At 35.0% G+C, this 16,955-nt stretch overlaps 1 protein-coding gene across 1 annotated transcript in view; it reads left to right on the forward strand.

The window, feature by feature from the left end:
• The window catches only part of GRIK2 (glutamate ionotropic receptor kainate type subunit 2), a 327,366-nt gene that overhangs the window by 205,298 nt on the left and 105,113 nt on the right, over nt 1-16,955 (forward strand). Inside the window, exon 7 of the mRNA XM_072408700.1 lies at nt 14,493-14,636. Within this exon, the coding sequence (XP_072264801.1) occupies nt 14,493-14,636 (144 nt within the window). The remainder of the gene's footprint in view (nt 1-14,492; nt 14,637-16,955) is intronic.

The raw sequence follows: 16,955 nt of genomic DNA on the forward strand, positions 1-16,955 counted from the left end.
CATGTGTATGTATTTGGTCCATTTACAAATGGCTTCTTTACATCATAGTATTTTACTTATTGTATTCTCATTTTTGCTAACTTAAACACATGTGACACCTGAATGTTCTTTTTTTTTATATTTGTTTAGGAACAATCTTCAGTAATTGTGTTTTGGTTCTAAAAGAACAGTTTTCTGTAAAATGTGTTTTTTTTTCAATTCCATTGAAAGGCTACAGCTATTATACTTTATGTTTACTTCTAACTAAAGGGTTATAACTTGTCAGAAAAGCTATCAACTGTTATAATGGGTGATGCTTTTTGCTACTGTTTACTGTTCAGAATGTAATTGCCATAATTTAGTTGACATGAAAAGTTGCTACTGACTTAAAATTTGTACTCAGCCTATGATAGACAAATGATAAACTGCATTAGAACCTCAAACTCCAACCTGACATATCAGCATCTGATTTAGGAATAAACTATTGACATTAGCATATTTAATAATTATTAAATCAGAGATTTAATTTGGAATTTTTACAACACAATTTTTATAAATAATTATACCTTATGGTGAGCAGATCCTGTCAAGCTGCCAGATATTAAATGTAGATATCTAGCAGTTGTTTCTAACCTTTTGCAAGCAGGCAGTAACACCATAGCCAACCCCAGAGTAAAAAAAAAGGCAATCCAGTCAACCAAAAACCTAAACTAATAAAAAAGAAACCCTGTATATTCAGAAGCCTATATTCACAGCTTATCCAGAGGAAGGCCAATAAAGAAACCATTCAAAACAAGTTTTTTTTTGTCTGACGTTATTACTTCTAATTGCTAATACCTAGGCATATTCTGTTCATTTATTATGCAGACAATAAACCCCTTTCCTCCAAACATATAGAATGTCCTCTTGTCTTTTGCGGTGACCCTAAAATAGATAGCTTTGCAGTAAGTTAATTACATGAGCCATTGGTATATATATCTATAAGGTAATTATACCCCCTTGCATGCCTCTTTTTAGGAGAACATAAAATCTGTTCAGTCTCAGTTGTCTTCGCTGAGCTTCTTCATACCCCTACCCCTTTCGTTGCCCTTCTCTGCACTCTCTCCAGTTCCAGAATATTCTTTTTGTGAACAGGTACCCAAAACCAAACTGGATACTTGATGTGGGTTTACTAATGCCATTTACAATACAGGATTGTGTTTCTCTCTGTTTGGACTTATGTACCTCTTTTATTACGTGAAAGCATTTCCCTTACGTTAGAAATGCAGTTTGGCATTACATGTTATTATTAGACCGGAGCAACTAGACCATTCTCTATCATTCACTCCCCAAGTTGTATCCCCCAAAGATTTATGCATGTTTTTAGATCCCAAGTGTAAAACTCTATATTTATTAACATTAAATCTAAGTTTCTACTTAGCTGCCCAATCAAACAGTTAATTCAGGTCTGCTTGTTAATTTACGTAAGGAGTGTATTTGACTACATAAGGTGGTGTCATCTACACAGAAATTGTGCTTTAATTTCCAAAAGCTTCAAAAATGTCAACACTTAATGGTCTCAACACTGAACTCTGGGTACACCATTAACCTTAGACCATTTAGAGTATGAATCATTAATGATTGCTCCTTGAATACAGTCTTTGAACCAGTTTCATATCCACTTACATCTTACATTTTTTAAGCATAAAGTCCATAGTATGCATAGTAACTGTCTATGATGTACCTGTACTGGATCAAATGCTTTTTACAAAGTCTAAGTATACTTCATCTCCAGCTACTCCATTGTCTAAATTCTTACTTCTTCATAAAGACAAAGATTTGTTTAACTGGTTTGGTCTTTTGTGAATCAATGCTATCACAAATTATCACAAGTTCTTTGAGGACAAGTGAGTGTAGGCTATCTGGTGCTTTAACTTTATCTGGTGTTCAACTTATTGGGGTTCAGCATTTGTATTGCTCTCTTTCTCAGCCTGCCGTTTATTTTGAATTTTTGTTATCCTTATTTCCAACTTTTGAATGACCCTTTTCTTATCTTTTATGGCTTTTTTAACACAGGGGCCACATAGGATTTTTAACCCACAGGAATGTAGTTTTTAGTGTTTGTAGACATTCCTATTTCTGTTCTGTGTTCTTTGATGGCAATACTCCCTCCCAGGCTCAGCCATGGATAACAGCCCTTAGAATTGGAAACATTGCTTTTTAAAAGTCAATGTTTTTATCTTTCTAGTTTGTTCTTCTTGTTTAAAACATAGTAAATTTTAGAGAAGTTAAAATTCACACTTTATTACCACTGTCCTCTCCCATGCAGCTCGTTCAATCTGTTATCTAATATTCCATTTGTTTATTAGCATTGGGGGGGGGTTACAAAATCCAGTAAATACCTTTTTAGTATTCACACCCAAATGTAACTCATCATGTAATGCCTCTATATGCATTTTAGGAATGTTTATTGTACTCTTGAAGGATCTTTGAGAGGACATAACTTTACGTTTAAAGTACCTACAGATGGTAGGGATAGTTTTGTGTGATAATTCCCACACCTCCTAGTTTGTAAGCTCATTGGGGGAGGGTCCTCTCCTCCTCCTCCAATATTTTCAAAATCCCAAAGGAAACCCGCGCCAGCACAGGGAGAATTTGCAAACTCCATGCAGATAGTGTCCTGGCTGAGATTTGAACCTAGGACCTAGCATTGCAAAGGCCTGACCTCTGAGCCGCCATGGTGCCTATATATGTAAATGTTACATGTAATATTTAGCCTGGAATTTGGAAACTGCTAGAAATGCCTTTGGTTGAAGGTTTCATACACTGTGTTTATTGTTATTGTTATCTGTAGTCAGATATATTAAGGTTAATTTAAAAAACTATATTTCATGCACATTAATGGATAAGTAATATTCATACAGTTACTATTCTATCATCCCTCTTTTAGAAAGACAAAAGGGTATTTAGCTCAGCTAATTGAGTGAAGCCAGGTTTTTGTTTTATGTGAACACAGACCCCCAGGTTAAGTGAGCTGTTTTAGTAAATCAAAGGGCCAACACCCCAAATGCCTAAAATATGATGGAAAAATCTAAAACAAAAAAATCAAAAATCAATGCATGTGTATGTACAATATATAGCGTGAGTATAACTGTTACTAACACAAGTATTCAGTTGTTCTGTCTACTTGTATTGAACTTTTTCACATAACAACCAAATAGATGAAAAAGTCAGAAAATCAATGTTTTCAAAATTAATTACAATCAAGGAAGCTTTGCACTGCTGACAAGAGATATTGAGGATGAAAATAATCAGATGAGCTTTTGTGGCAGAGGTTCTATTGATTTATATAAAAAGAGAGCCTTTGGAAAAACCAATGATAGAGAAAGATGGAGTGCTGTTTAACAACAAAACCTAAGGAAAACAGATTGCGTTTTTATCTTAAGGAAAAGTGCCTAACCTCCAGAAACACAGAAAAAACTGTGTTTATCTGTCATTTATTATTACTTATCATTGTTAACAGCTCATCAAACATATCCTTTAATTTTAGTAAAAAGCTAATACAAGAAGTGGCACCTCACAAAAATTGGATGCTTATCTATGAATAAGCTGCAATCAAATGTTCATTATGACTCTTCTGCACAATTATATTCCTTTGACTGTTGACAAAATGGGCCAAAACAGCTTTGGATGCTTCAACTCGTTCCTTCTTCTGATCACTGTATAAACATTTCGGCACCACTTCGCTGAAAGCTTGCGCATGTCTAGGATAGTGGTGATAACAAACCCAACACGCTCCTGTGAGATGTCAAGTATCAAGTAGTCAAGTATAATCAGCTCATGGACAGAATCGCAGGTTGCCGGGTCAGTTGAGGTTGGGGGGCGGCCACTGCGGGGCTCACCTTCAATGGTGAAATGCCCAGTTTTGAAACAAGATATCCAGGTTTGACAGTGCTGTAGGAAGGACATTTCTCCACCAGTGTTTGTGACATCCCAGTGTGAATGTTCTTTGCTGACTTTCCCTAGAGAAACATAAACTTCATGAGGGCCCATAACTCCAACACCATGAAACTTGCTTGTGCCTCTGCCATCACAGCTTTTCTCTAAAAGAAAAAACAGTTTTAAGAATCGCAAAGACCTGATATTTGTACAGTTACATATTAAGATATTAGACTATCATATGCTCCACACTCATTTTTCTATTTCATCTGGAAGGGGGCAAAGCCAGATTGTAGATAGATCAACATTCACATTGTTGATAGATCTAGGTTTTACATTTAGATTGCAATGCATGGTGAACTTAATTTTATATTTTGAGTATCTGAAACCTTTGTCTGGAAAGGGGTAGGTTTTTTACAGCTGATGTATAAAAATGTGAAAGCATAAACTAGTGTGTATATATGTTATATATTAACCACTACCTAATTTTTAAATAGCAATTAGCTTTAAAATATATATGCCTTCCTTTTTTGGAAAGCAATAGCGGTGAACAAAGCACACTCACCTACAGAAAGTAATAGGTTCTCATTTTTATTTTGACTTATTATAATGTTACTGGATTTTTTTTTATTATTCCACAGTATATATCCAAATGACCACTAAAAATAATACTTTTAATGTAAAACCTTTAGCTGCCATGAACTAACTGGTCTTAAATTTTGATTCAATTTTAAAGCCCAACTTCAGAAAAAAAGAAAGTATTTGTGCCGAGAGGTGAAAAATTACTTCAATATTCATTTCTCTAACTCACTCTTGGAGATCTTTGGAGCTTCTGACAACATCCAAGGACCAGTAGCTCTGCATTGAACGTCAGGGCTCCACCTATTAACCTGCAGCCTCAAACTCTAAAGGTTTTGTTAGCTTTAGAGGGAGTTATGAATAAGATATCCTTTTTCATGTTACCCAGACCTAAAAAAGCATTGGACCTTTGTAGTATGGGGTAGCCCCACTGCTAGGATAGGCTCATGGCAGCTTAGGATTTTTCACTTGTATTACTTTTGTATTCACATTTAGTGGTCTGGTGTGGACGATTAAAGGAGGCATGGCTCTCACTTTCTAGCAAATCCCTTGCCTATTGTTTTATATGTTCTGCAGTTGGTAAATGTTTCAGTAGAGAAGCCAGGGTTCATCATTTCCAATGGCTTTCCCATTTGGCAAACGTATGACATGTAAATTGAGGTCTCTATGTTAAATATATATATTAAAACCAATTTGTTGGTTTCTCTCACTGACATGGTTGCATGCAGAGGATCTATTCTATTTATTTTTTCTTTGTCATGTAAATAAAATGTATGTGGGACCTGTAACAAATGTTGCCACCAGTTACATTCAAGATTTATCTAGGGCCCAGTAAAAAAGATACATACAAGAGAATACAAAATAAATATACCTCCTTGTTTCTCCCTTTTATGAGCTTGGTAAATTAAATGTTTCCGACTAGGTACTGAGTGATATTTGAAGTTGCATTCTCCGAACATTTTTTGCTCTGTGTATTATATTGTACAGAATACCTTTTTTGAACCAATATGTTCCAAATGTTTTATCTTTCGGGTTTGCCAACATGTAAAGGTTAGCAGTTCATATGCTGGCTATACAATCACGTTTTGTCATACACCTTAAACAATGAAATTTTTACAGCTTCACAGCTATACTTACATTCTGAAAATAGAATTGCGCTATTATTGTTAGTAATCCAGCATTATGTTTGTTTCCTTGGAAACCACAGAACAAGAACTTGAAATAAAGATGTATCCTATCCTAGCATACAGTAAAATAGTCATTATACTGTGTGTAATGACCTTAGGCACTTAGCAAAGAAGCGTCATATACCCTGTTGTGACATTTTATAGCAGGAATTTAAATAACAATTCTTGCTACAATGCCATCAAGTAAAGTCAATATTTGGCAGAAAACATTATTGTACCTTTGTTACAACTGCTAGTTGGATAATGCAGGAAACAAAAGCTTTCATTTACAGAATGATTCTAGAACATGGAAGTTAATTAATGTTGCTGTTATCAGCTTATAGTCCTCCAATCTTAGTCTGCGTACACACGTGCAATAATTATCGCTGGAAACGAATGACTAACGACTGTTCGTCCGATAATCTTTAACAAAAAAGGTGCACAACGATGCCGACGATCGAGGATTGTCTCTGGAAACGAATGACCGTCGCGGTGGATCTGATTGCGCGGTGATCGTTCGCTATCTATTGTGTGTACGGTCGTTCAGTGATCGTGGATTGTTCTGTGATACACTTTCCCCTGTACATGTCACTTCCTGCATCGTTGAAAATGATCATATCTTGTGTGTCTACATTATTGGTGGAATATATTTGAACGATCATATCGTTACAGCATGTACAGAATTGTGAACAATACGATCGTTCAAAAATAATCGTGCATAATCGTTATTTGTTCATTTTCTAACGACAATTTTTGCACGTGTGTACCTAGCCTTAGGGAGGCTTTAGTTCCAGGGAAATAACCAAAGAAAGACAACACTGAAGCAAACAGAAGGAAAGATTTTGGATGACAAATTAGTAAATCATCAGATTTTACTAAGTTTATGCAAATTGCTGTCCAGTAAAAATCTGTAGACCCTCAAGTCTGGTATGTACTCCATATGGAAACAATTTAATAGAAGCAAGTTACATAAAGGTCAATTCAGAACCTTTGGAAGAGAATGTTTATGAACTGGGCCAATGCTAGAATTAGTATTAAATTATTTTTACTGTGCAGTATGAAGATTGGGGGCATCTAGTCTTATTCCCTAATGATAAGTGTTCATCTTGGCACACTGTTTGTGCAGAAACTAGCAAATCATATGCTAACAGAATTTACTATGTATCCAAGAAACTCAAATATATATAAATCCATGTATAGACGTGTGCATTTATTAAAATAATATACATGTTCTAACTTACATACAAATTCAACTTAAGAACAAACCTACAGTTCCTAGCTCGTATGTAACCCGGGGACTACCTGTACATGTAGAATTCACTAGCACGGATGGTTAAAGTACCATAGTAAAGAATATAATGTATGCTTTACTACCTTCATTTATAACCATATCTAAAATATAAATGCATTTTTTTCCAATGCCTTGGATTCAATTTACTACTTCTAGTTGCACATGTTAAAAAAAAAACTGAACTTGTTGTATCAGGAAACATAAAAAAAACCCTTTGTTATAAAAAGTCTGAGTGAACACATATAGCAAGACATACTGAACTGCATATACGTATATCTTTATGTGCACAAGCAGGCATTTGAATACTAGATGACTAGATGAATATTAGGAACCTACTCACCAATTGAGGCGGAACATCTTTACAATCTCTCAAACGGGCTGAATAACTGAGTGGTATATGTATAAAGAAGTGAATATACCATTCAGCATACATTCACTGCAGGTATTTATTCCTAAAGCATGTATTTGAACATACATCGACTGATTCACTTGCAGTGAATGTTTTTATTATTGTAAAATTCACTTCTTTATAAATATGCCTTTAAAAGTATGTAATTTAACACATTGGTGTATTTGTTTCTGAATTCGCACTCTAAAATGTTCTTGTTTTTATCTAGAAGACACAGAAACTGATATAGGGTTTTACAAAGACAAATCATAAAATGATATTGAGGAAATCCTCTGTGTACAGATATTTACACTTTACACAAAGCATAACGTGGTATAATACTGTCATTGTGTATGTCAAACAAGGTTATAAAGGTCAGATGGACAAAGAGCAGCAACATAAAAAAAGTTATAAAAACCTCATATTAACTTAAAAATGCCTAAAATACTTGAAAAACACTATTCTAAAAGGATGATATTGAAAAGATGAAACACAATTGGAAACCTAAATCAGATTTCTACATAGACAAAACTATTAAACAATAATTTCCATGAAAAACAAGCAAGCAATTGTGACCTTTCTTATTAATCCTGCATGATATTTCTTGTATACTTCTATGGCTGTAATTCTGAATGAGTCAAAGTACAGAGAAAGTAAAGAATAAACCTAGGTTCAATAATCATACAATGCAATTTAACAGTTCATAAAACAACAAAATTAAATCCTTCTTGAAGATTTATTAAATTTTATTGAATAAAATGGTGTGTGGGATTTGTGAGCAAGTGTGAATTAAGTGAAATGATTTTCGGGACAATCTATTTTATTACCTGTTGATGTTATGAACTCTTCCAGACATTTCTTGTTAATTCTTTTAATTATCTATAGTATATACAATTACTGGATGCAAAATAGCACGTTTTTAAGTGTTTTAGAGAAGTTACAGTAGATTAAGCTTGCAAAAGTTGAGGCTTCCAAGATATAAATCTTTAAGTCAATTGCAATGAACCAAATGACTAAACATATATTGCATCTATTAGACAAATGAGTAGCTATGCTAATTTTTGAAAACTAACAGTTTTTTGTTGTTTATTCTAAAACTTAGACGAAAATGATAATATTGTTTTGCAAACTATGGCAAGCTATTCGATATGGTTTGCTACCTCTTTTGTCAATATCAATCACTCCAATATCTATAGTTTAACAGCAAATTTATTATAATTCCCTAATAGTCAAGTGAATGTTTTAACAGGCACACAGCCTTTGATTTTTAAATGTTTAGATCACTTTTGGATGGGATCACATCTGTAGTATCTATCACTGAAATTTTGTGCCGTGTTTTTTTTTTTTCATTCACTTGTGTATTTATTATATTATAGTTAGGGATAAGTGAGCGAGAATATTGTGTTCGATCTCACGATGAATCGGGCCTTTCTCGCTTACCAAAAATGTAAGCGAGAATGGCCTTCTGATTCGCCGAGAGGTCTGCTATCCCCAGGCACTGGAGGTTAATTAACCTTTAGTGCCCAGAGATCACACTCTCTTCTCAATGAGTGCAGCCACAGCTGTGATTATTGAGAAGATGCCCAGCACAGGAGAACCTCCTGACATTGTAATATAAGTATCTCTTACAAATGATACATTTGTATCTGTAACAAATTTATCATTTGTAAGAGATACTTAGATTGCTGTGGCTGCATTCATTGAGAAGACTGTGGGATCCTTAGGGCACTAGAGGTTAATTAACCTCTAGTACCCCAGGGATGGCAAACAGGAGGATTCCCAGGGAATCCTGTGAATCCTCCTGTTATAATTTCCTCGATCTACCGATGGTTTCGCAAAGTCAGTTCGCCTAAATTTCGAGAGAATACCACAGGCATTCTCACTCATCCCTAATTATAGTGTATAGTATGTATAACATAGTTTTATCTATTGAGATCTGTAAACAGCAGGCTTCATACAAGTGGACATATAGCTTCCACTACTGGCTATATGAAAAGATGTAATGCAATGCAAAAGCAGAATTTCATTTTACCTGTCTAAAAAGAGAAAAATATTCTAAAGCGTGCAATTTGTTCTGCTCACAATAAATTAGTAAAATATGTTTTAATTGAGCCTATATAAGAATGTTTAAATTCTTGTTTATAAAATGTTTAATTGAAAAATGTAAAGAAAAAGCATCATACTTTTCTCTTGGCTTGATCACTGCATTTCCTGTGGACAGTTTTTGGACTGACCAAAATCATCTTTTTTCTGATTTTTGGTTTCTTTACAACTTTAAAATAATGCATACTTGTTCTAGGAATTTCTATGTGTAGGCCAGCTTCGGAGTGACAAATGAATGCACCAGCAAGATAGTTTAGATACTTAAGTACATTTATCTGTGATTGTGTGGGTGAGTGAACACTAGCAAACCATTAAAACCTTGATTATCATAAATTTCTAATTTTTTTTAATGAATAGTTCCAGATAAGTACAAAAAGCCAATGGGTGTAAGTGTTCCCCTGGCCTCTGGGCCATAAAGATATTGTTTACTGGATTTTACTGGATGTGTATTTTAACATTCTGTTCTGTTTTATTAATTCAATGCTGTACATTACAAAATTTTAGTTTTTTAGTTTCCAATTCTCATTTAGATCCTTGTTTTCAATTTATCATATAAACTAAACAGGCAGGTCATCCCCAATCTCCAAAAACAAGACTCTATATGATGGCCGCCCTCACTGTCCAATAGGAACAAGCAGGAGGCAGACATACTTTGGTGCTATGAGAAAGTCTCTTTGCTTTTCTTGCCAGGCATGGCATTCATATAGAAAGATTATATAGGCTGCGGGTATATGAAACATTTTGATTCTTTAATTTTCTTTAAATTTGTGACCAATAGAAGTCTCTTTCTTTTCTCAAATGTAGCCATATTAGCAGTAAGACCTTTTTTCATACACCTGCACACTCAAGAAATAGGAGTGAAGAAATGTCCAAACAATATACACACGTCTACAGGTAACTGTGGTTTATTAAAACTGCAGGCTCTATTTTGTGCTGTGACAACATGAAGTTTACAGCAGAGGAGCGAACTTTCTTTTTATTAGATTTAATGCTTTCTCTATTTTATATGTAAATTAAAAGCTAGATAATCAGCATTCAGCATACTAAACTTGCCATGTGCCAATCACTGTGAGTTCTTTGAAGAGAAAGTAGGCATTATAAATACACATTTTGTGCACTTTACTGCTGACAGTTCACTAGAATTTATGTCCTATAACTTTTAATGATAGTTCTGTATATTTCAGGAATGCCTAAGACACATTTTAAGAAAGGAACTGTCAACTGAAATAATGATAGGCTCCTCAAAATGACATACCTTGTGCAGTTGCTGAAAGCTGCTGAGTGACAAGAAGTTGCTACTGACAATCACAGTGCATGCTTTGTTGTACTATTCAGTATGGGTTTCCCCAAATTCCGTGGCTCCTTCAGGCTTCAAATATGAAGACGATGGATGGATTGTTTTATGCATTATAGATGATATGCCAACCTGTTACCAAATCTTAACAATCTGTCTACATTTCTAATCATTTATGTGCAAAGAAAAGTTTTGCAGATTTAGCTGTATCATTTTAGTTGAAATTTTTGTCATTTTTGCACTAGTGAAACTTGTTATAAACAATGTAAATTTACAGAAACGCAATTTCTATATTGTAAAGTTATTTGTATTTTTTCAATCCTTTATTTATTTAGGCTCTTTTGGGCAGGGCTTTCTCTTCTTTCTGTGTCATTTTTTTCTATATGTCATTTGCATAACCTATTTAATGTACAGTACTGTATAACATGTTGGCACTATATACAGTTTTTTTAATAATATAAAATACAATAAATGAACTATTTAACAAAACAAGTTTACCTTCCCAGTCTGATGCAATAAAAACTTTCCGGCATATGAAATCCCCAAAGACTTTTTAAACAAAGGGGACCATGGTTATCTACCCCAGGGCTTACCCTGCATCTTTAATCACTCAAAGATTATTTCAATGGCTGCCTTCTGAGTAACCCAGCCTGTACTGTATATTTTAACAGCAAAGTAAAGATATAGGAATCTAGTTATAATATTGAATGTTTGTTTTTTTCATTTACTTTTATATGGGACCTAGTTTAGAGTCTATGGGTAGGAAAAGTACACCACACAATGCTGTAAAAGTACTATTTGATGGGTATTGGATTTTGCATGGAGAATGGCAATGATTTCTCATTGTATTCAGGGGTTTTCTTTTGTCTTCTTTGTTGATGCAGTTTGTGCTGTGTTGTTTTATTTATTTGTTTTTTGTGTTTAGATGTCGGGGTTTTCTTTCTTGTTTATTCCATGAATGTGGAATAACCAAAACGTAATCTTTTTACGTGTGTTTTTTCTTTATGTTTGTGTATTTTTGTTCAGAAAAAGTACAAAAGGCTATCTTGGGCTAAATATAACAAAAAACATAAACAGCTGCTCTCAAATAGGTAGGCACAAACCTATAAAACCATGTGTCGCAACAATTCCTTAACAAAATATATTTATTTGTAGAAATAATTATTAATAAAAAGAGATTTTGGCATGTTTGATTTGCATTTCTTCATAGATTTCATCCTACGAACCCCTTTTTAATAAATGTGCCCATAAGTCGAACCAGATTGTAATCTTTGGATAGAGTAATTATGTTTTTCAGTCCAGGGCCAGATCTATTCCACGGTTGCTGGATCTCCCGGGTTCCCTCATGACAGTCAAGGCCCAAAGTGTTTGTAACAAAAAGTGTTATAATAGATAAATAACAAACCCATTGAGCAGAGAACAATGCCATTCGAAAGTGGAGTATGTAATATGCAGACCAGCAAAAGGTAATGATAATACCATGGGCCACAGTGACAGCAGAAAAGCAATGACAATTAAAAACTGCTTTATACACTGGTCTACAAAGTAACACTACAGCTGCTGCCTGGAGTAAGTTTTGAATACTCTGCAAGTACAACATTTCTTAACTCCCCAGCACCCAACGTAGTATAAATCAGCAGTTTTCTCTACTTAAAAATCTTATCTGCATCTCTGCAGACTCAGCAAACTTTTATTAAATCTGGTTCTCTTGGAACCGAACCAAATGGCTGATATCCTGTCAGATTTGACTTTGACCTGGATTATTACATTTTTTGGGTATTTGACAGCTTTTTAATACAAACAAATGGGATTTTGATTATAACTGTGGATTTTTGCAAAACAGTGTTGTCACAACATAATGATATGACTTGGTGTAAAACGATAATGTCATAATGCACAATGCACAAAAAATGACTTGATATAGTTCTATGCCAGCACAACAGTAATCAGTGATGGAATTAATAGCCCTTTGTAAATGTGCTGTATAAAATGTGACCTGTAACATATAATGTTAGCAGAGAAATGTTCTGGCTGCTATAATCCCTGCACTTTACATTACCTTTATGTAATAAACACAAACATATATGCACACAACACAAGCACACACACTAGTAATTCTAACTTATATTTTATACTATAGTTAATACTCTATTCAATGTAATAAGATACAGAAGCGCTCAGAAAAGGCTGCAGGCAATGAAGGAACTGGAAGTTATGTGCTGGCATCTTTCCTGAAAAAATAGTTAGGTCTGTATAAAATATAGTGCAATTAAAAAAAAAAGAAAGAAAGGGTGACACAGATTAGTAATAGCATCTAAAGTTGGTGTAATGGTTGTACTTACTTCTTAATAGCCTAAACCTGTAAATCTCCCGTTTACATTTTTAATTAATCAGCAATCATCTACTTAATATAGGCATAACCCCATAGTTTTTTTGTAGCCCTTAAACCACATTGGTATTAGGTGACAGCAATTTTTGCATTATTATAAATGGCATTTTCCAGACTTGCAAGGCAATGCTGCATCTTTACAGAAGCAGCCAGGGGCAGCAGTTACAGCTCTGCAGGAAAGTTGCAACTTGCATTAAGTGAAACCTGAATCTCTCTATACACTGCCCATTGCTAGTGTTGGTGTTCGAGTTCGAGTTGTCCTTATATTCGACCCGAATATGGCTGTTTGAATTCGGATAGGCCCGGCCCGAAAAAAACGGGATTCGACTTCGCAAATTTGTGTGTAAAAATATGTGAAAAACAAAAAAAGGGGCTTTAATGTTAAAGCAATTTATTGAATATGTGTGATTTGTCTAACTAACTTAAATTTTTTTACAGGTTACCCCACAATGACAGGATGATTCCCACGTCTGCATTCATTCATGAGCACAGCCGTAGGAATCCTCCTGTCAGTGAGGAATCCCCGGGTACTAGAGGTTAAATGAGGAAAAGTCTCCCTATTCATTCACTTCTAGTGCTCTGTGATAGGCTGGGGAAAGGAAAATCCCGATGACAGTTGAGCTGTCATCAAGGTTTACCTCTCCTCAGTCTTTTAGAAAGAGCCTTTTCGTGGGGGAAAAAAATCTGCCGATCTCACGCATGTGCAGTGAGATCGGAAATTTTTTCTTTTTTCATCCTACGTCACCCGATCTCACGCCTGGGTTGGGGGACGTAGGATGAAGAACCCAGAAGAAGAAAAGGAGAACATGGTGGCTCCTGGAGTGCTGGATCCTGGGACGATGCGGGACACGAAGCAAGACCCCCCCCCCAGATAGATCAGACTGCCTTGCGGGATTGAAGGTAAGTGTATTCTTTTGGGCAGTTTTTAGTTTAGTTCCTCTTTAATAAATCACGCCCATAGTGTCCATGCTTGGGATGTTTTCTTAATAACAAAGGTGGCTTAGCCCCAGTCACAGTAGAGAACAGTGAGGTGGTAAATCGAAACTGCCCAAACAGCATTTTCTTCAATTAAAAAAAGGGTATTAATGATTCCTTGTTTGTTTGATGGTCATAGCATTTTACCCAAACAAACCATGGGCCACTATGTGTTTTATTAGCCTTCAATAAAATGTGGAAATGAAAAGGATGATGATAGAAAAATACTTTTCATTCACAGAATTCTTGTCTGTGATTCCATAGCTGCCACATGGATGTTCCACTGCTGAAATAATGAATAAATACCAGCAATGGCAAGGGTTTTGGTATATGCATGTAATACATGACTGAGAAAATTATTTTTTTATTATCTATTTTCTGTTTTAACTTGTGATAATTGTGTCTTTCAGACGGATGCAGCCCTTATGTATGATGCCGTCCATGTAGTTTCAGTGGCAGTACAGCAGTTTCCACAAATGACAGTCAGCTCGTTACAATGTAATCGGCATAAACCTTGGCGATTTGGTGCTCGGTTTATTAGCCTCATTAAAGAGGTAAGTTTTGTTTTTATCAAATATTCAAAAATAATATATAAATGAAACATATAACTGTTCTAAAAGGGTTGGGGTCTGAGGGTTGGGGCGGTTGGATTCTACTGGAGGAATGCTGATTTTACAAATTTAAATGCATTGGATTGACAAACAGCATTTTAAATAGGAAAAAAAATCAGTCCAGGGGCTTAGCATTTGACTCAAAAAATTGCAGGTGGCTTTAAAAACATTATTTCGATATGGTGATGTATGGAAAAGCTATATGCATTAAAGCAGAACATTTCCCCAACTACAAGAAAACAAGTTTCATACTGAAAATAACTTTTTGAAAGCTACTCATTTTTAGTCTTGTCATGAAAGACCTTGTTTAGGTCCTTGTTTATAGTGACCCCCACTTGTACTCCTGTGTTGTCACCCTGTCATACACATGGCAGGATAACAACACAGGGGTAAACGTGGGGGTCACTATAAACAAGAACCTAAACAAAGACTAGAAATGGCCACAGTGGCCCACATTTTGCAGGCGTGGTTTTGCAATACTATGTAGACAAGAGTGGAGTGAGTGCATGTTAACAGATAGAGGTTTAAAGAGAACAAAACTGGTATTTATTTTAAAAAAGGGCAAATACTAACAGAAATTAGATCTTATATTTTATTACAATGTGGCCATAAAAATGACAATCAAAAACAATTATTATAGACTATAATAACCTTTCATAATAAGATAACTCCTCAAAGCCATACATCACATTTGAAACTTTTCTCAGAAATATATTTAAAATAAGTGTTATACAGGTTGACAATCAAAAATCCGACAACCTCCAGACCTGAGGGGCGCCAGATTCTCGAAAAATTCCTGATTTTTAAAAGTTATACTTACCTCCACACACAGACAAGTCTTCCTCTTGCAGCACCCACGGATATCTGGCACAGTTCCAGCAGGGATGTCACAATGTGTATTTAGTGTAGCAAGCAAGATCTAACAGCTGTTTCTGCAGAACAGCCCCATCAAAACATTAGTGGCTAAACAGTGTACTACAGTCCCTGTTTTGAAAATGCGATCCAAAATTAATGCCGGGAAACTGAAGGGACCGGATTTTCGATGACCGAATTTACCATTGTCAACCTGTAGTATATTTTTTGTAGTGTTTGTGCTTCATAATTAGTTTTATTAAGGCAGACTAAAAATTTGGTACCAGCACTAATACTAATCAATTATTTTAGAACTTTACCTTTTTCATCTCACCTCCAGTAACAAATAACAAGAAGAACAGAAGAAAATAATGCCCTTAGTCAGATTGGCAGGCCAGTAGTGTTGTACTTATATCCTGGGCTGCCATTTGGGCATTAATGATACAAATGAAAGATGGAAACCTGCTGATTTGTCATAAAATCTCACACAGAGAAACAGGGGGAGGATTATACAACTGACAGGTCTCAAAGAATGTGTGTGTAACAGCAGGTAATCACTACAATTCAGCTGTAGTAGCTAATAGTAGATTTTGTCAAATGTATATAATAGGATTTCCACTAGTAATGTTAAGAAACTTAGTATCTAAAAAATGAACTTAAAAACAATTTAAAGCAAAAACAAAGAAAGTAAAGTATGTTTGGGAATGGGAATATTGTTTATAATAACTGAATATGACAAAAAATAAATGTAGTGTATATAGAGCTCAATTAAATGCTGGGTAGGGAAACCATCCTATGCTTCACTAATTTCTTAGGGACATTGAAGATAAGCTCTTTGCTCCTGAGTTTCCAGTTCTATACCCTAGCCATGGTTGTAATGAGGTAGTTCCAATTAACCTGCTGATTAAATTGGTTATTTTACAATATGTTTTACAATAATTCAATGCCATACAATTATGGGTGGGAGCACTTTTATCTTTAAACTGGGCTGGAACTGGGCCAAGAACAATAGATACTAGATCCTAACTGGAGTCTCCAAGTGGATGTTGGAAGCAACTGAGTGATCAAGGTTCTACTAAGAACTAAAATATTGGTCTTGAGTGGATTACTTTGTTAATGATGAGTGTAAACAAATAGGAATTTACCATTATATAATTTATTATGAAAATAGGTATGTTCTTTAAAAAACTACTGGAGCTACAAAACTGCAATTACTAAAATATTGTGATTGGTTTCCTGCTGCGAAAACCTGTTAGGCTATTTTATCATGCATCATTCTAATTCATCTTGTGGGGCCGGTTTTACATATTTATATCAGATCAAGTGTTTGGTGTATTCAGCCACCTATAACACTGTATAATTCATTGCCATTTACAGGCTGCATAGCATTAAGATATCCTTTAATTACAA

This window comes from Pyxicephalus adspersus, chromosome 4 (genome assembly GCF_032062135.1).
Source record: "Pyxicephalus adspersus chromosome 4, UCB_Pads_2.0, whole genome shotgun sequence".
Lineage (NCBI taxonomy): Eukaryota > Metazoa > Chordata > Amphibia > Anura > Pyxicephalidae > Pyxicephalus > Pyxicephalus adspersus.